At 38.5% G+C, this 20,541-nt stretch overlaps 1 protein-coding gene across 1 annotated transcript; it reads right to left on the bottom strand.

Annotated features, from left to right (window-relative positions):
* LOC104104454 (heat shock 70 kDa protein 15-like) lies at positions 1-5,863 on the bottom strand. The gene is made up of 10 exons (XM_009612539.4): positions 5,660-5,863; positions 3,235-4,450; positions 2,429-2,656; positions 2,207-2,302; positions 1,877-2,098; positions 1,376-1,570; positions 1,151-1,297; positions 924-1,073; positions 676-806; positions 1-479 (listed from the first exon to the last, which is right to left on the bottom strand). Exons 2-10 carry the CDS (start codon positions 4,402-4,404, stop codon positions 248-250), a joined length of 2,571 nt encoding a protein of 856 aa, XP_009610834.1. The 5' UTR covers positions 4,405-4,450; positions 5,660-5,863; the 3' UTR covers positions 1-247.
* Positions 5,864-20,541: the final 14,678 nt, after the last annotated feature.

Raw genomic sequence — 20,541 nt, 5'->3', positions numbered from 1 at the left:
TGGGAGAAAACAACAGTAATTGAATTTCTTCAAAACCCTCTGAAAAGCAGGATTTTAGAGTGTCGGTATCAATAATATAATTTGACAGGCCATATGGATCGACGAAATTGATCACGACAATCTAATGACAAAATGTTGGATCGGTGTAGATCCTTGAAAAAAGATAAGGTTAAAATGAGAAAAGTAATGCAAATCCAACCAAGTCTTTGCATTCATAAAGCATTTGAAGATCAAACCACTAACTTACTCATGAAGCACTTGGCAGAGTCTCACATTTCTCCGTCTCCATTGGCTCAGCAGCAGGTGGTACTTCATTTCCAGCGCTGGCACCCTCAGTTGCATTTGCATTTCCTGCATTAGGACTCTCTGCACTCTGAGGTTGTTGCTCACCTCCTTGAGGAGATTGAGATGATGGTGTTTCAGGAGTTGCTGGCTTTGCCGGCTTAGGCTTAGGCTTTGTCATTATAGGCCTACAAACCCTGCAAAGACAGAAAGTACCTCGAAAATGACAAATCAGCAGAGCAAAGCAAGGAAAAGGAAGAACAAGGAAAGAAGGCCGGCTCAATGCAGACAAAACAGAAAAAGCGACTAGCCAACCAAGAATTTGCAGTAATATTAGCCCAAATATTTATATTTACAAACTGATAGCAAAATAGAATCAGTAGTCAACAGTACCTATCAAGTGCCTCTGCTTTCTTCCGAACATCCGCCGACAGAAGAACTGGGTTGGCATATTTCGGAAGAGCATCCTGCTGCTGCTTTTTCTCTCTAAACCAAGACTCGGCTTCGACACACTCGTTCAAAACCTTGGAAGTGCAAGAGAAACATAAGTATCAAAAGACTTTTTTCAGGAAGAAGAGGGTCGAGCATATAAAGAAAGAAAACAAATGGCATATAGCAAGATTAAGCAGATATGTGCACACCTTCTGCTTCTCTGCTAAATCAATGTGATCAAACTTAGGATCATTTGACATGGCCGCCTCTCTGTAACTATTGATGCAATAAACAAATTGGTCAATTACGGATCCCCTCTCCATGTACTCCTTGTACCGTTGCTCAATCGGGTCACCTTGCTGCAGATTCGCCACACTAAATCAGCTCCATACATGCCAAAAGGACAAGGGAAATAGGATATTCAAGAAACGCCAACCTTTTTAAGCTCCTCAAGCTTGGCAATATACACACCCTTCGTTTCATCCTCTCCATCTTCATACAACCAATCTTCCACTTCTTGAAGTTTAGCCATAAATTGTTCTCTTTCTGAATCAATTACAAACTCTTGATATTTATCTGAAAGCTGGATATATTAAGAAGGGGAGACCTGTCAGTAACATATCAAATGTTTTCATACAACTACCATAAGGCCAACAAATACCTTATTCCTCATGTCATAAACATAGGCCTCGACAGCATTCTTCTTGTCCTTTGTCTCTTCCATAACACGGTCCTGAAGAGCCATTTCAAATTCTTTCTCAACAGCCTTCTGAACATCAGCAGCTGCCATTGCTCCATAAACAATCTCTGTCACTGGTACAGATGTCTTCTTGACCTTTTTCTTGGGGGCTTCAACCTGCAAGAAAATGAAAACAATAAATGCTAAGCTTTACTGACATCTTTGAGCTACTACGCTGAAGCAGAAGAAGAATATAAGTTATCCAACATTAATTAAGCGAAAAAAGCACTGCACTGATGCATTTCAAGAATTAAAATACAGGTAAACACTAACCCATGCATGCATTCACAATAGTAAATGCATAAATCAAATCCCCCGATTTGAATAGATGCATAGTTTGATTAAAAACAGCCAAATATGACTGATAGGAAATATAAACTAGCTCAAGCAGTAATGAGAAGAGATGAAACAGTGCTGTGTTACCTTAGCATCTGTTTCCATCTTGACAGGTTTGTCACCAGATTCTGGAACATCATTCTCAGCCACAGAAGCATCTCCAGCTCCTTTAGCATCTTGCATATTTACATCAGATTCCGATGTAGTTGAAGGAGCAGCATCACCAGAAGCTTCATCTGTTTCCATTTCGGCAGGTTCCTTAACTGCCTCTTTCACAACTGGGACTTCCACCTCTTCTTCTTCCAAAAGCTAAATTACAGATCAAAACCATAAGATTAGATGATAGTCTCTCCATTCACTAAATAATTGCAACATAAAAAGGAAAAACGAAGAGAAACCACAAAGTTCTGGACTTACAGTGGCAGAATCAACCGAGACAATACCATGCAGGTTTAGGCGTACTTTAACTTTTAGTTTGGCCCTTTCACCCTTTGCAGATTGGAATGGTCCGATCTGTCAAGAAGATCAAAGAAAACCCAAGTGAGCCAAGGACTCACCTGAAACCAGAGGATCCATTTTCCATTTATTTTAATAGATGAAAAACACAGGACCTAATGAGTGAGTGAAACTATGAAATACCGTGTAAGTACTGATCTTTGCTGGCGCCTGAAGCTCACTAACATCAGCATACTGTACATCTATTGTAAACGTGCCAGATCTGTAGAATGTCAGAGCTTTCACACTGGGTATCGGATTCCCTTTGGGGAAAACAATCGTGCTCTGATGATTCTCTAAAGCTCCATTTTGTGCGTCTGGAGCAGGCCCCTTCCATGACAATGCAATTGGGAAAGGGAAGCTCTCATTGACCTTCAATCAGCCAACGATAACTATTAGTACAGTTATTACGCTTATAAATCACCATTATTTATTCAGCTTGGAGCCAGATGTGCAGTAGTAACATAATCGTTTATCAAAGGTTAATAGTAAAACAATTGACATTCGCTTCAATAAAAATCTTGGTCAGTCTATAATACTTGTATTTCCTTCATCCTTCAAGAAGACAATATCTTCAACCTCCCACTTTGTCATTCATTACCTCTTTTTATTAGTGCTTCGTCATTAATTACTCACTTTCATGCTTGTTTCAAGCCAACTAAAAATTAGGTCTCACTAAACAACAACAACAACAACATACCTAGTATATTCCCACAAGTGGAGTCTAGGGAGGGTAGTATGTACTATGTACGCAGTCCTTACCCCACTCAAACAACTAAATAAACTGAAGAAAAGATCAAACCAATATTTTTGTTCACATACTAAATGTGTCTACTTAAATAATAAGGATTATCGACGACATTGCAACACATTAAGAAGTTGAAAGCCCTGAGTCCAATATAACCATGGAAAAACAAATCAACCAAGAGAATACAAGGCTGACACGTTACCTGGAATTCTCGCACTTTAAAGGTAGGACTGAGAATAGCGCATTGCAATGCACATCCTTTGGCCACACATTCACTTGCATTCATGGTGCGCCTTGGTTCCTTACCAAAGAACTCCGTCAATATCCTCATAATTGCAGGCACTCGAGAGCTTGACCCAACAACCTCAACTGCATGAATGTTCTCAGTAGTGAACCCAGCTTCAGCAAGAGCATTCTCTAGTGGTTTCTTCACTCTCTCCAGTATAGGTATGCTGATTTGCTCAAACTCCTCCCTCTTGATAAATCCTCTGACATCCTTCTCATCCATTAAACACTCTATATTCAAAGGTGCCTCAGGGTTTGCGCTGAGGACCTTTTTCAACTTTTCACAAGCAGCTCGAAGTCTAATGCATGCCCTAGCATTTTGGAAAACATCAATTTTGTATTCTTCCTTGAACTTTGCAGCAAAATGTTGGAAAAGAGCTTCATCAAAATCCCTCCCACCAAGATTTCTGTCAAATGAATGAGCCAATATCTTCAACTGGCCTTTCTTGAAGCCAGCAATACAAACTTGCAAGCTTGCATGTCCAACGTCAATAAAAGCAACATTCAGTGGGTCATTTTCAGGTAAATCTGTCTTGTAAATACCATATGCCAATGCAGTAGCTGTTGTCTCATGAATTAGATGCAAAGGATGCAAGCCAGCTATCATGGCTGCATCCATTACAGCTCTTCTCTGAAGATCAGTGAAATAAATCGGAATTCCGATGCAACAATCAACAACTGCTGCATTGAGATTCTTCTCTGCTATAGTTTTGAGATCCGAAAACACCATTCCAAGAACCTGGGTAGGTGTAAAAGTTCTCATTTCCCCCAAATATAGTGCATGGATGAGAGGATATCCATCAGGCCCTTCGGTTACTGAAAAGGGCAGTGCCTTAATATCTCTTTGCAGCTCTGGATCAGAAAATTTCCGCCCTATTAACCTTTTTATCTGTGAAATGGTATTCTTTGGGTTCATCATACTTGATGCTGCACCAGCAGTCCCGAGAAACCGTTGCTTCTCTCCAAAGCAGACTATAGCTGGTGTTTCCCTTTTTGATTCGTCATTAAGTACGACATCAATACCTCTCTGCCTTGCAACCGCAACAACGCCACTCTCGTTCCCAAAGTCAAAACCAACCACGCTCATCTTTGCTGGCTGCAATCACTCAATATCCAACAATAAACGGAAGTTCCTGGACAACATCAAAAGACAAGATAAAATCAACTAAAACACCAGCATGCACTGTATACAAATCTATACAGAAAGAAGTTATGCATTGGAAATGATAGCTCTCAATCAACATGAAAAAACTGATTACCTTTCCATTAAAGAGCTAAGAAAGCTGATTACTCATGGCTGGGTTTTCTTGGAATGGAATTACACTATGTATTAATCATCGATACACTGAAGAGAGCACTATAAGTTGGCTGGCGCAACCCAAACATCAATAGACTAAAGTAGCAAGGACTCAAAGATCATGAAAGTTTTTTCCCCCTAGTTTGCCCAGAATCCGAAGTTCAAGTACGAATTTTATCTAATTTTCCTGCCAAGGAAACTTTCCTGCATGAATGAGCTTGCCCACGTACCAACATGCTGGGACTCAATTGGTGAAGAACCAAGAAGAACAAGGATTTTTTAATCTACTATCTAGGAAAACACCAAACACGCCCAAAACTCAGCCTTTATAAAGAAGGTACTCTCTAGAACGCCTTATACAAACTTAGTCAGGCACTGATCAGCCTGTTCCATTTTTCCCTAAAAATGAATCTTCATGTTAAGAACTAATTGAATAGAGGATTAATTAAAGACTGGCTAATGGCTACCTAGTAAATTACAATCACACTTTATCTAGCCTAAGGAATTTGCTACCGTCCCCTTTTTCAATCTTGCACCTTTGACAATAAACTTCACTATGTTACTTCATTTCTTTATCATTTGTTCTTTTATTATTATGACGCTGGTCTCCGAACAAACTTGGGGCACCTGAGTATTCCACCAGTTATCGGGTAATTATGCCCAACAAGGATTAGGCAGAAAGGAATTACCATTTGTTCTTTTCTAATTTTCCAAAACTAGATTAAAGAGTTCACAATAGCAACCAACAATGCAGGAATTAGAAGGACTAATTGACAATTTTCTACTAATCATAAAGCCTTTCATTAAGCCATACAACAGTCTGCATCACCAGACAACAAATTTAGTTAACTCCTAGAAAAAACATTATGCAGCATGCGATTCAAAAGGGAAAACGTCAAAACTAACCAATGATACTATATCTCTAGCTAAAAATGTGAGGCCAACGAACAATCAAGCAATCGGTTGTAACAAATTCCTAAAGAAAAAACAGAAATCATAGATCTGCAAATTGTGATGAATGAGAGTTTCGTGATTCAAACAATACCTTGAAGACGAAGAATAGAATCTTCTGGAATCTATGTTCCAACGTGCGCGATTGATTTTTTGGTGAGGCAAACGGAAGATACTGATATAAAATAGAAGGGGTTTAAAGGAGAGCAATAAAGAGGAACAAGAGAAAAGGGGTTTGTGTAGAATTTTCGATTTTATAATTACTAAAAATGACTTCTTTTTTTCCTTTTGTTTTTTCGAGTGGTCCGTGATTTGTCTAGAGGTATATATACTAGCGCTTCTAGAAAGTTCTTTCTCCTACAGCTATACCCTTGTTGACAGTGTCTGAACTAAGAGGGTATGGGCCTAGAGGGTTAGTTCATAGATTCTTTTGGATTCGTGGATCTAAGTGGGCTTTGATGAGGTGAACTCTTTTTGAAGGATTACTTAAATAGCCGTCCACTTAATTACTTTAATTAAATATAGCCAAAAAATATATAATAAATATAGAATTATTTTGAAACTAGAATACCAGTATAAAAAATTTACGAGATACCTACTTTTTTTAAAAAGTTTAACCGATGCCGAATTTTTGGGTAACTTCAGATACGCTTTTTTCTTCTTCTCCGCTACTCCTTTTTTAATCTCTGTATTCATGTTTCATGTATCCAGAAGTTTCGTTGTTGCTTTCTTCTTCTATGTATTCATGTTTCATGTATCTACGAGCCATTTGATTTTTTCTTCTTTTTCTTAGTTGCAAAATACCATTATAGGTTGTGCTTAGGGTTTCTTCTTCTTCTTAGTTGCAAAATAAGTTTGTTAAATTTACTGTTATTTTAATAACTAGTATTAGCACCCGCGCTGATGCGCGGACATTAACCATGTCAAGTATTTGAGTTATTTGGATTATATGTAAATAATCTTAAAATTTAAACATTCTCGATAAATATAGATAATCATTGGATATTAATTAAGAAATACTACATGAAAAAGATTAACCATTTCTCAAATCTCCTAGCTACAATTCTATTTTTTTTTTTTTGGTACCATTCTCGTCGGTGTCATTGGATCATAAAAATAGCCAGGAAGCAAAATAATAACTCATATTTATGGCAAAACAATCAAAGGTTGAGATTATGAAGGACTCTTTCGATACGACTTAACTCTTTTACTACTACTTGAACTCTTATTTGGTGTGTTGATATCTTTCAAAAAATATTTCTATTTTAAATTTCAGTTTCTAAAACTTTATTTTTCAATAATAATTATTTTTATAATAATGTAAGTGAAAATATTATCCTTAATTCAAAACTTATTTTAGCCGGCTATCTAAAAATTTAAATAATTCTTTAGCGAGTGAATTTGTTTTCCAGTATAACTCTATTTTGATATTTTGACACTAACCATATTAAATATCTAATTTATTTAAATTATATTTAAATAACCTTAAACTTTAAACCTTTTAGATAATTATAGATAATCGTTAGATATTAATTAAGAAACACTATATGAAAAAAGACTAACATTTTCTCAAATCTTGTAGTGATAATATTTTTTTGTACATTTTTCATTGGTGTCAATGGAATCTAAAAATAGTCACGAAGCGAAATAATAACTCGTATTTATGAAAAAGTACAAAGGTTGACAAAATATGAACGACTCTTTGGTTACGACATGACTCTTTTACTACGACTTGAACTCTTATTTGGTAAGCTGTTATCTTTTAAAAAATATTTCTATTTTGAAATTCTAATTTCTAAAACTTTATATATATTTCAATAATGATTATCTTTATAATGATGCAAGTGAAGATAGTATCCTTAATTTAAAATCCACTTTAATCAGCTATCTAAAAATTTAAATAATTTTATTACTGGTGAAACTTTATTTCAGTATGACTCAATTTTGAGTTTATCGATATCTCTACCCACAAATTTTGAATTTTGAATACTCTACATATACAGATTTTTTGTTCTTTGAATCATTAAATGTTAATTTAAAATTCACTTTAATCGGCTATATATATATATATATATATATATATATATATATATATATATATATATATATATATATATATATATATATATATATATGTATTTGACTAACAGAGCCAAATATAGACTAAAGTTACCATATATTATTGTCATTTATTTGCTTGTCACTTGGCTTAACCACAATGCCAATAGTATATGGTAACTTTATTCTTTTCTCAATGTCATACTTGGCTTAACCTCAATGGAAACTATTCAAATTGCATTTAAATTCAGATTTGAATATCATATCAGTTTGTTACTAATAGTGATTTTTGAAAAACGACACATAATATAAATTAAAAAATTCTTATCTTATAATCTATGTATTTGAATTGAAAAAATATATATTTGAAATCGATGAGATCAACTTCCAAAATTTATATACTCAACAAAGATGAAGCAGAAAAAAAAATTCCTTGTCATCTCTTATTTCTGGTTTTTAGTTTTTCCATCTATCTTTTTCTAAAAAAAAAATTTTTAATCTTATTTTTTATGTTTTTCTTCTTTTTTTGTTACAAAAATTAATTTATTTCACTATAAAAGGATGAGTTATAATAGAAATTGTCTATATGAGAAATTTATTTATATTTTTAGTCTTTGGTTGAAATTCTTTCATATTTTCCTTTTTGCTTTATCTAATCAACCTAAATAGGTGCTCACCCAACTACTAAATTAAAAAATTAAAGGATATGTAATTTATATATAATTCATATGTAATATGTGTATAATCACGTGTTGTCGGTATATCATCTATGTATATCAGCTATAAAAAGTAAAATATAAATCTGGCCAGATATTTATGTAAATATTCCATAAGATCTTGGCTACTTGATTTTATCCCTGATATGACTTCTGTTATAATAATTTAAAAAACTCTCTACCAAAATTCAAAAATATCTTATCCTTTTATTTTTAAAATTATATTATATTTTAAAAAATAATCTCATTTCGAAATAATTTACTTACATTTTTTAAAAGCAATTCACGTCATACCAATTTTATTTTTTTAAAATGTAACGACCCGGCCGGTCGTTTTGAGAATTTAAGTCTCGTCCGGCGACATAAGGCCCTGAGCAGCTTCATATTATGTGTATTGACTTGCGTGCGTGGTTGAATTCGGTTACTGGATGTTTCAGAGTGATTTGTGACACTTAGTCCCTAAAACGGAAGCTTAAGTCTTAGGATTTCGACAGAAGTCGGAACTATATAAAGACGACTCCGGAATGGAGTTCTGTCGGTTTCATTAGCTCCGTTGGGTGATTTTGGCTGTAGCTGATTTAGGCTTGAAATGACAAAAGTCAAATTTTTGGAGATTTGGACAGGAAGTGGACTTTTTGATATCGGGGTCGGAATGTGATTCCGAGAGTTGGAACAGCACTGTTGTGTTATTTGGGACTTGCCTGCAAAATTTGACGTCATTCTGAGTTGATTTGATAGGCTTCGGCACGGGTTTTAGAAGTTGAAAGATTTGAAAATTTATAAGTTCGATTCATGGTGCGATTCGTAGTTTCAACATTGTTTGATATAATTTGAGACCTCGAGCGGGTCTGTGTTAGGGTATAGAACTTGTTGGTATATTTGGACGGGGTCCCGAGGGCCCCGGGTATTTTTCGGACAAGTTGCGGATGATTTCCATGGTTTTGGGGAGGTCTGAGTTCTGGTGTAATCGCACCTGCGGACCTTAGGCGCAGGTGCGAAGATGGAGGCGCAAGTGCCAGAAGAGCTGAACTTGGCAGTCTCCGCAGGTGCGGAGAATTTGTGCGCATCAGCGGACTCGCACGTGCGGAGATGGAAGCGCATATACGAGAATTGAGAGTTGGCCTAGGGTCGCAGGTGCGAGGAAGTTCCGCATTTGCGATGCCCGCAGATGCGCAGAAGGCTCGCAAATGCGGAGGCTGTGGGAGTTAGTGACTTCTGCATGTAAGACTGGTTAGACTGCAGGTGTGGTAGGCGCAGATACGAGAAATGATCGCATGGCAAAAAGGGGTTGGAATCGAGGGTTAGTTCATTTTTCACTCCATTTTTGATTTTTAGCTCGGGAGAAGGCGATTCTTTGAGGGATTTTCAAAGGAATCTTATGGGTAACGATTTCTTACTCGAATTTGATTTTATTGTATTAATCTATAATTTTTCTCCATTTAATTTCGGATTTTTGGGGTTGAAATGGGGAAATATTGGAAGAACTTCTTCAATAAAGATTTTGAGTTTTGAAGGGGGATTTGTAGTCGGATTTGAGTAATTTTTATATGGTTGGACTCGTGAGTGAATGGGTGTTCGTATTTTATAATTTTTACTCGATTCCGAGATGTGGACCGGGTCGATTTTTTAGGGCGAATTTCGAAATTTTTGTTAAAATATTGATTTCATTGATTAGATGAGTCTATTATTGTTGTATTCATGTTATGCAATTGTGTTTGGCTAGATTTTGGGCCATTCGGAGCCGGATATTCATGGAAAGGCATTGTGACCGATTGTTTGAGCTTGGTTCGAGGTAAGTATCTTGCCTAACCTTGTGTGGGGGACTTCCCCTTAGGATTTGAGTCTTCTATGTTGATTGTAGTCCGTGTACACGAGGTGACGAGTGCGTGCACAGATTTATTTGTGGAAAGTTGGCCTTTTAGAGTTCTTAGGTCCTTGTATTCATTGAATATGTAATTGTTCTTGTTATGATTATATATCTTAATTACTAGATTCACATCTACCTGCTTAATTAGAATCAATTGCTTCATGATCCACTATTATTGTTACTTGATTCATACGTGCCTTAACTGAAACTGTTAACTCTTTTATAGCCATGCTATCTTTTCATAACTGCTTATCTTTATTTGGAATTTATATTATTTCATCCTATAATTATTCAGTCTTAATTGAGGTTATAATTATTTTTCCGCTGCTTATCCTTAATTGAATTGTTGAATATCCTTCGTAATTTTCTCAACCTTAAAAGAAGTTTAGATATCTTATATCTTAGTCGACTTGTTTTATTTGGAATTATTTGATTCGTGTTAGCTTCCCTATTGTTGAAGTGTATATTGTGGGATCGTTGTTACACATTAGTTTTTCCTTTGTTGAGTTGTTCTTTTTTCGCCTAGCATTCTTTACTGTGGTTATTCCTTGTGAATTGGTTCTACTGTTTCTTTGTGAATTAAAGTTCTTGAGTTGATTTACTTGTCGTACTTTGTATTATTGTCATTGTTGCTGTTGTACTTGTTATTGTTGTGATGCACGAGGTTTCTGTTGTGCGGTTGTTATTATGGGATTACACGAGGTTTCTGTCGTGCTATTGTTACCATTGATATTTGCACATACGGCGTGACAAGGCGGGATATGTGTGTGTGTATATATATATATATATATATATATATATATATATATATATATATATATATATATATATAGAGAGAGAGAGAGAGAGAGAGAGAGAGAGAGAGAGAGAGAGAGGTTGCGCATGTGGCGAGACAAGGTGGGAACATTATTATGCACGTGTGGCGAGACAAGGCGTGCATTTATGTTACTATTGCACACATGGCGAGACAAGGTGGGCTGTGTCAGGGATTGATTTGTGATGATTTGTGGCTTGGGGGCATTATTGTTGTTGATATTTGTGAAGTGGTATACATACATATGTGAGCTTTATCTTGTGAAAGCTGTAAGAAAATATTCTACGTGTTGTCCGTTCTTTTTTCTTATGCTTATTTGCTGATATGGACTATGGTAGGACACTTGCACAAGCATACACGTAGTTAAGTACTCTTATTGGATAAGAGGTGTTCTTGATATTGTTGATCATAGATGCTCACCCTTGTTTACTTGCCTTCTATGTGAGAATGGCTCTATTGGCACGTGAATCGTCAGTGCGGTTATGAGGTATTATGAGGGCTCAGGATGCCAAGTGTTAGGGTTCAGGTATTGAGACCTGTGAGTTGTAAATTATCCGAGGTTCGGTACCTCGTGAAGTTGTTGGCTAAAACCTGATGTAAAAGCGGTTGTAGTTGTTGCGTTATTACTTATCCTTGTTGTATTTGTGATTCCGGATTTAGGTTGGGTTCCATTCATTTTTCTGTGTCATTTTCATGATATTTCGCCGACACTGGTTGTTTCCTTCCTTATTACCATTACTGTACTGTGAGTCATATTGCATAGTCTTTATGTAGACATCATACTTATGCTGCTTATATACTTGTACCTGCTTAGTTTATTAGATCAGTGAATGTCTTGACTGTTCCTCGTCATTACCCCACCGAAGTTAGTCTTGATACTTATTGGGCACCGCTGTGGTATGCTCATGCTATTTTTTTGCATATTTTTTGTGTGCAGATCCAGGTAATTGTTCGTTAGCTAGCTGTGTAGACTCAAGGTAAACCTGCCACTGCATTCGCAGGCTTCAGAGTCACTTTCAACTTTTCATTTTGTACTGTTTATTCTTATTTCTGGACAGTTGTATTTAGAAGTTTTCTAGCAAACACTCTGTAGAGCTTATGACTTGTACTACCAGTTTTGAGAATTTTAAGAGATTCTATTTAAATAATGTTGTTGTTTTAATTATTGTTAGGCTTACCTAGTCCCTAAGACTAAGTGCCATTACGGTACCCAAACGGAGGGAAAGTTGGGTCGTGACATAAAATATACATTTTGTTACACTTGAAAAATCGATATAGAAATTATCAATTAGAAACTAATATCCCTCTTGTTGAAATTCGAGAGGAAAAAACCTTTCATATAATCTAATGATTCACAACTAATATTCTTCAACGAAAAAAGTATTATACCCTTGCAATGTTGGTTTGATTGTAGCTAAATGAAAAGATTTCGGCTTATATCCTTCAATTCCTAGAAGGTGCTAAATTGAAATTAATGATATCAATTGTATAGCTAAAGTTTTGCTATTTGTTTGATGTCCATTTATACAAATTGACTCGTCAAGCAAACATTCATCAAAAAGAAAAAAAAAACTTTTTTTGAATATTGACTTATTTTTGTGATGTTTCTTTCTCGAACATGTAGGTTTACTTCATTTTATATGTAAGTAAATTTTTATTTGATTTTTAAACTCTTTTTTGTTATCTGGATAAACATAGACGTGCACCCTATATATTATATTTATTTTAAAAAAAATTCTCTTTATTCAAATCTAGCTATAGTATTTTAAAGAACTTTAATTATATCATTTTAGATGTGAAAGAGTTTTATAGTTATATGGAGTAGTTTTATTATTATTATTATTATATTTTTTGCCAAAGGCGAAGTAGTATTTAAATAATTAGAAAAGATAAAAAAAGTTCCTAACATGATTGCATATGATCATTAACCGAATTAAGTATGATACCAAAAGATAAATTTATTTTTTATTATAATTCAAATTTAAAAACTTTATCTATAAATTAAAAATTATCCTTTAATTTAAATATATATATATATATATATATATATATATATATATATACACACACACACACACATATTGGACTAGCTGTAACGACCCGGCCGGTCGTTTTTACTATTACAATCTCGTTCCCCCATTTACTGCTCAAATTGTGAATTACAGTTGTTATTTGGCTTGACGGGGTAATTGGTTTGGGTTCGGTGAGGTTTTGAAATGATTTAGAGCACTTAGTTTCAAGGTTTAGAATTTAAGTTGAAAAGGTTAACCGGATGTTAACTTATGTGTAACGACCCCGGAGAAATTTTGCTAAGAAAATTAAGGTTTGGTGGTGCCGAAGTAAATCAATTAGTACAAAGATTATAAAAATTTCTCGCGGTGATCTCTTGGGTTGAACAATGCACCGATGTGTAAAGGAAAATTTTATCGAAAAATGGTCATTTCTGCGACCACTATGCGGTCGCAGAATCACTCTGCGGACTGCATAATGGTCGCAAATGGATCAGGAGAGGGGCAAGATTTGAGAAAAATCTGCGGTGCACTATGCGACCGCAGATCTGTTTTGCGGTGCATTATGCGACCACAGAACAAGTATGCGACCCGCATAATGACCGCAGACCGGGTCAGTAATGCCCAGCTTTGGAGGCTAATTTATGCGGTGGATATGCGGACCGCATACCTGTTATGCGATCGTATAACTGCGTCGGAGCTTCCATTCTTTCTAATTTTTTACCCGACCCAACTTCAATTTATAGCCCTTGAAACTCATTTTTTTAGCCAAAAATCTGATATTTTTGAGAGGGGTGAGAGCATTTTAGGGAGAGAAAGTGAAGACTTAGTGATTTATCCATCAATTCTTGTTCAAGGTTTGAAGATTTCACAAGGATCTTGCTAGGGCTTCAAAGAGGTAAGAATTTCTTTCCCTAATTCTTTAATTTCGGATTTGGAGTAAAGATGGGTGATTAATAGTATGATTCTTGGGTGTAGAGTATCATATATACATACCAATAAGGTTGTGGAAAGATTGTTAAGTTCAAATGGGTAAGGATTGGGTTGAAAATAGTAGAAATCTTCATAGACTTTAACTGAAGATTTGAGGGTCGAGTTAGTGTTGGATTTTGGTAAAATTTATATGGTTGGACTCGTGGTTGGATGGGCATTCATATTCTGTAACTTTTGTCGGGTTCCAAGATATGGGCCCTACGGGCGATTTTTGAGTTAATTTCGGATTTTATTGAAAAAATTAGTATTTTCTTATGGAATTAATTACAATAATTTGTATTGACTGATTCGAATTAATTGTGGCTAGATACGAGGCTTTCGGAGACCAATTCTCGTGGCAAGGGCATAGCGGAATAAATAATTACACGGGTTGAGGTAAGTAACAATTATAAATCTGGTCCTGAGGGTATGAAACCCCGGATTTTGGTATCATGTGATTATTTTGGAGGTGGCGCACATGCTAGGTGACGGGCGTGTGAGCGTGCTCCGAGGGGATTGTGACTTGGTCCGTCCCAAAAAACTGTAAAGTTGAATAATTTATTGTTAACTATATGATCTCTGTGTGTTGAAGAAATTTGACTATAAATCATGTTAGAAATCATGCTTAGGCTATGTTATAGTACTGTTGAGACCCGTAGAGGTCGCGTCCTTGTTGAATTATTTGCTAATTGATGTCTTGTACTCGGTCATGATTTTTCTTGCGTATTATACCTCAGTCTTTCTGGATATTTGTTGATATACTATGTTATCTTTCTTTGGGCTGATCTTTGTGATTTCTGAGAGCCCGAGAGACTTGAGAGGTTGAGAACTGAGTAAGGCCGATGGCCTGTCGGTGAGGTAAGGATGTTATGGCGCGTGAGTTGTCCGTGCAGGATATTATAGCACGTGAGTTGTCCGTGCAGATTATGGCGCTTGGGCTGTAGGAGCCCCTCCGGAGTCTGTACATACCCCCAGTGAGCGCGGGTACCCATTGCGTGTGAGTGTTGAGGGCTGAGAGCCGAGTGGTTGAGCTGTTGTGATGAGCTGAGAGACTGTTGCCTGAGAGGCTGTACTTGCTTTGCATTTGTTGTTGCACTTGTTTGCCATCTCTCATTGTTGTGAAATCTCTGAAAGAATTTATATCCGGATTACTTGAAATTGAACTGTATAAATTGATCTGACTTAAACTGCCGGATTTGAAAGCATGTCTATTCTTTGCTGGAACTATTGAAAGTGAACTATGACTGTGTAGCTCGTCATTATCTTCAGTTCCTTAGTTTTTAGTATTACTTGCTGAGTTGGTTGTACTCATACTATACCCTGCACTTTGTGTGCAGATCCAGGTATTCCTGAACTTAGCGGGTGTTGATCATTCGCGCAGTTAATTTTCAGGAGATTTTGAGGTAGTTGTCGTGTTCCGCAGACCTTGTCTCTCCTTCTCTATCTCCTTGTTTACTGTATTTGGTCTCAGACTATTATAGACCGTATTTTCCCGACTTGTACTCACATTAGATGCTCATATACTCAGTGACACCAGGTTTTGGGAGTGTTGTTTCGAAAATTTCTAAATTTTTGGTACTGTATTAAACATTACATTTTTAAATTTAAAGGAAATCGTGGGTTATTGATGTTGTCGGCTTGCCTAGTACTGAGATAGGCGCCATCACGATAGGTTAGGATTTTTGGGTCGTGACAAGTTGCTATCAGAGCCTAGGTTACATAGGCCTCATGAGTCATGAGCAGGTTTAGTAAAGTCTTGCGGATCGGTACGGAGACGTCTGTACTTATCTTCGAGGGGCTGCAGAAACCGTAGGAAAACTTCACTTTCTTGTATTCCGTCGTACAAATTTTTTGATTCCGGAAACTAAATTTCTGTTAATCTATTCTCTCATAGATGGTGAAGACACGTACTACCGGATCGGACGGTCAACCACCAGTGCCACCAGTTAGGGCCGCGAGAGGCCGGGGCCGTGGTAGAGGCCGGGGTCGAGGTCGAGGTGTAGCTCGTACCACAGTTGGACCAGCACCTGTAGTACCACCAGTTGCTCCAGCTCAGGAGCAGATTCCAGATATAGCTGAGCCGACAGGATCAGCTCAGGCACCAGCTGTGCCTATTGAGATTCCAGGCCTTCAAGAGACTTTGGCCCAGATATTGGCAGTTTGCACTGGTCTGGCTCAGGTGGTTTCGGCTTAGGCCGCACCTGCCGCTTCTCAGGCCGGGGGAGGTACTCATACCCCTGTTGCCCGTACTCCAGACCAGGTAGTACAGGGACTTTAAATACCGGGGGCACTACCAGTCCAGTCGGTTGTAGCTGCTCAGGCCCCGGTAGTTCCTGTTATGGCAGATGATGAGCAGAGGAGACTTGAGAGATTTGAGAGGCTTCGGCCTCCATCTTTTAGCGGTGCTGAGTCAGAGGATGCTCAGGATTTTCTGGATAAGTGTCAGCGGATGCTTCGGACAGCGGATATTCTGGAGACCAGTGGGGTCTCATTCACTACTTTTCGGTTTTCTGGGACTGCCTTCAGGTGGTGGGAGTCTTACGAGAGGTGTAGGCTGGTTGGTGCAGCACCCCTTACCTGGCACTAGTTCTCCGGTCTATTCCTGGAGAAGTTCGTACCTCAGTCCCGCAGAGAGGAGCTGCGCAAGCAGTTTGAGCAACTTCGTCAGGGTGATATGTCTGTGACGCAGTATGAGATGAGATTTTCAGAATTGGCCCGTCATGCTATCTGGTTGATTCCTACAGACAAGGAAAGGATCAGGAGGTTCATAGATGGCCTTACTTTTCAGTTGCGATTACTCATGACTAGAGAGAGAGTGTCTAGTGCTACTTTCGACAAGGTTGTTGACATTGCTCGTCAGATTGAGATGGTTCGAAGCCAGGAGCGGGTTGAAAGGGAGGCTAATAGGCCTCGTGGTTCTGGTGATTTCAGCGGTGTTCCTTCAGGGGGTCAGTTTTACCGTGGTAAGGGCCGTTCTTACAGACACGCTCAGGCGGGTCGTCCAGTTCATCATGGTGCATCAGCTAGCCATAGTTTTTATAGTGCTCACTCAGGCCAGTTTTCATTCAGTGCACTACCAGCGCAGAGTTCTCATCAGGCCTCGTCCGCTCAGGCTTCTACAGGTAATTCTTTGGGTTATCAGGAGCAGTAGTTCCGTTAGAGGAGGGGTTGTTTCGAGTGCAGAGAATTGGGTCATTTCAAGAGAGATTGTCCTAGGCTGTTGAGTGGGGCTCCACAGCAGAGTTCTCGACCAACGGCACCAGCAGTTACACCACCCGCCCAACCAGCTCGGGGTGGGAGTCAGGCAACTAGGGGTCGCCCAAAAGGGGGAGGCCGATCAGGTGGCGGTCAGGCCCGATTCTATACTTTTCCTGCCATGCCAAATGATGTTGCTTCAGATGTAGTGATCACATATATTGTTTCAGTGTGCCACATGGAGGCTTCTATATTATTTGACCCTGGTTCTACTTATTCATATGTATCATCGTATTTTGCCCATTATCTAGATATGCCATGTGAGTCCTTAGTTTCACATGTTAGTGTATCTACACCGGTGGGTGATATTATTACTGTGGACCGTGTGTATCGGTTGTGTGTGGTAACTATTGGGGAACTGGAGACTAGGGTTGATCTTTTATTACTCGGTATGGTTAATTTCGATGTAATCCTGGGTATGGATTGGTTGTCTCCATGTCATGCTATTCTGGACTGTCACGCAAAAACTGTGACATTGACCATGCCGGGGTTACCAAAGGTTGAGTAGAGAGGTTCTCTAGATTTTGTTCCTAGTAAGTTAATTTCTTATTTGAAAGCCCAACGTATGGTTGGGAAGGGGTGTTTGTCATACTTGGATTTTGTGAGAGATGTTGATGCAGATACTCCTACTCTTGATTCAGTACCGGTAGTAAGAGACTTTCCTGATGTATTTCCTACGGACCTGCCGGGTATGCAACCCGACAGGGATATTGATTTCGGTATTGACTTAGTGCAGGGCACTCAACCTATTTTTATTCCTCCGTATTGTATGGCACCAGTTGATTTAAAAGAATTGAAGAGAAACTTCAGGAACTCCTTGAAAAGGGTTTTATTAGGCCTAATGTGTCACCTTGGGGTGCACCAGTTCTGTTTGTAAAAAAGAAAGATGGTACTATGCGGATGTACATCGATTATAGGCAGTTGAACTAAGTTACAATCAAAAATAAATATCCCTTGCCACATATTAATTATTTATTTGACCAGCCTCAGGGAGCGAGGGTGTTCTCCAAAATTGATTTGAGATCTGGGTATCACCAGTTGAAAATTCGGGATTCGGATATTCAAAAGACAGCATTCAGAACTCATTATGGCCACTATGAATTTCTTGTGATGTCTTTTGGGCTAACCAATGCCCCAACAACATTCATGCACTTGATGAACAGTGTATTTCAATCATATCTTGACTCATTTATTATAGTATTTATTGATGATATCCTGGTGTACTCACGTAGTCAGGAGGAGCATGCACGGTATTTGAGTATTGTACTACAGAGGCTGAGAGAGGAGAAACTTTATGCCAAATTCTCTAAGTGTGAGTTCTGACTTAGTTCGGTAGCATTCTTGGGACACATAGTGTCCAGTGAGGGGATTAAGGTGGATCCGAAGAAAATAGAGGCAGTTTAGAGTTGGCCCAGGCCATCTTCAGTTACTGAGATTCGGAGTTTTCTCGGCTTGGCCGGTTATTATCGTCGCTTCGTGGAGGGTTTCTCGTCTATTGCATTGCCTATGACTAAATTAAACCAGAAAGGTACTCAGTTCAGGTGGTCGGATGAATGTGAAAAGCGCTTTCAGAAGCTCAAGACAGCTTTGACTACAGCCCCAGTATTGGTGTTGCCTACAGGTTCAGGGTCGTATACTGTATATTGTGACGCGTCGCGTATTGGTCTCGGCGCAGTACTTATGCAAGACGGTAGTCTGATTGCCTATGCGTCCAGACAGTTAAAGTTACATGAGAAGAATTATCCAGTCCACGATCTTGAGTTATCAGCTATTATTCATGCCTTAAAAATCTGGCGGCATTATTTGTACGGTGTCCAGTGTGAGGTATATACAAATCATCGGAGTCTACAACATTTGTTTAAACAGAAGGATCTTAATTTGCGGCAGCGAAGATGGTTAGAGTTGCTTAAGGATTATGACATTACCATTCTCTACCACCCCAGAAATTCCAATGTGGTGGCCGATGCCTTAAGTCGTAAGGCGGAGAGTTTGGGCAGCTTAGCATACTTACCGGTAGCAGAGAGGTCTTTAGCATTGGATGTTCAGGCTTTGCCCAACCAGTTTGTTAGATTGGATGTTTCCGAGCCGAATCAAGTTTTGGCTTGTGTGGTTTCTCGGTCTTTTTTATATGATCGCATCAGAGAGCGCCAGCATGATGATCCTCATCTGCTTGTCCTTAAGGACACGGTTCAGCACGACGATGCCAAGGAAGTCACTATTGCAGATGACGGTGTATTACGGATGCAGGGTAGGCTATGTTTGCCTAATGTAGATGGTTTGCGCGAGTTGATTCTCCAAGAAGCTCACAGTTAGCGGTACTCTATTCATCCAGGTGCCGCGAAAATGTATCAGGATTTGAGGCAGCACTATTGGTGGAGGCGAATGAAAAAAGATATAGTTGGGTTTGTAGCTCGGTGTTTAAATTGTCAACAAGTAAAGTACGAGCATCAGAGACCAGGAGGATTACTTCAGAGACTTGAAATTCCGGAGTGGAAATGGGAGCGTATTACCATGGACTTCGTAGTTGGGCTTCCACAGACATTGAGGAAGTTTGATGCAGTTTGGGTGATTATAGATCGGTTGACCAAATCCACGCATTTTATTCCAGTTGGTACTAATTATCCTTCGGAGCGGTTGGCTGAGATTTATATCCGCGAGATTGTTCGCCTTCACGGTGTACCAGTGTCCATCATTTCATATCGGGGCACGCAGTTTACATCACAGTTTTGGAGGGCAGTACAGCGAGAATTGGGCACACATGTTCAGTTGAGTACATCATTTCACCCTCAGACGGACGGACAGTCCGAGCGCACTATTCAGATATTGGAGGATATGCTATGCGTTTGTGTCATTGATTTGGGGGGTTTTTGGGATCAATTTCTGCCACTCGCGGAGTTTGCTTACAATAATAGCTACTAGTCAAGCATTCAGATGGCTCCGTATGAAGCTTTATATGGGAGACGGTGTCGGTCTCCGGTGGGTTGGTTTGAGCCGGGTGAGGTTAGACTATTGGGTACTGACTTGGTTCAGGATTCTTTAGAGAAGGTTAAAGTAATTCAGGAACGGCATTCGCACGGCACAGTCTAGAAAGAAGAGTTATGCCGACAAGAAGATTCATGATGTTGTTCACATGGTTGAGGAGAAGGTTTTGCTCAAGATTTCACCCATGAAGGGTGTGTTGAGGTTCGGAAAGAAGGGCAAGTTGAGCCCTCGGTATATTGGGACTTTTGAGATACTTAAGAAAATTGTAGTAGTGGCCTTTGAACTTGCCTTGTCACCCAGTCT

Source organism: Nicotiana tomentosiformis, chromosome 12 (assembly GCF_000390325.3).
Source record: "Nicotiana tomentosiformis chromosome 12, ASM39032v3, whole genome shotgun sequence".
Taxonomy (NCBI): domain Eukaryota; kingdom Viridiplantae; phylum Streptophyta; class Magnoliopsida; order Solanales; family Solanaceae; genus Nicotiana; species Nicotiana tomentosiformis.
Note: the sequence above shows the minus strand (reverse complement) of the source record. Positions and strands in the feature narration are given on the sequence as shown.

Coding starts and splice junctions, on each gene's coding strand:
- LOC104104454 (XM_009612539.4), bottom strand. CDS start 4,404: ATGAGCGTGGTTGGTTTTGACTTTGGGAACGAGAGTGGCGTTGTTGCG. Junction 2,099..2,206: donor TCTCGGTTGATTCTGCCACT/GTAAGTCCAGAA, acceptor TCTGTAATTTAG/CTTTTGGAAGAAGAAGAGGT. Junction 1,571..1,876: donor AGATGGAAACAGATGCTAAG/GTAACACAGCAC, acceptor ATTTTCTTGCAG/GTTGAAGCCCCCAAGAAAAA.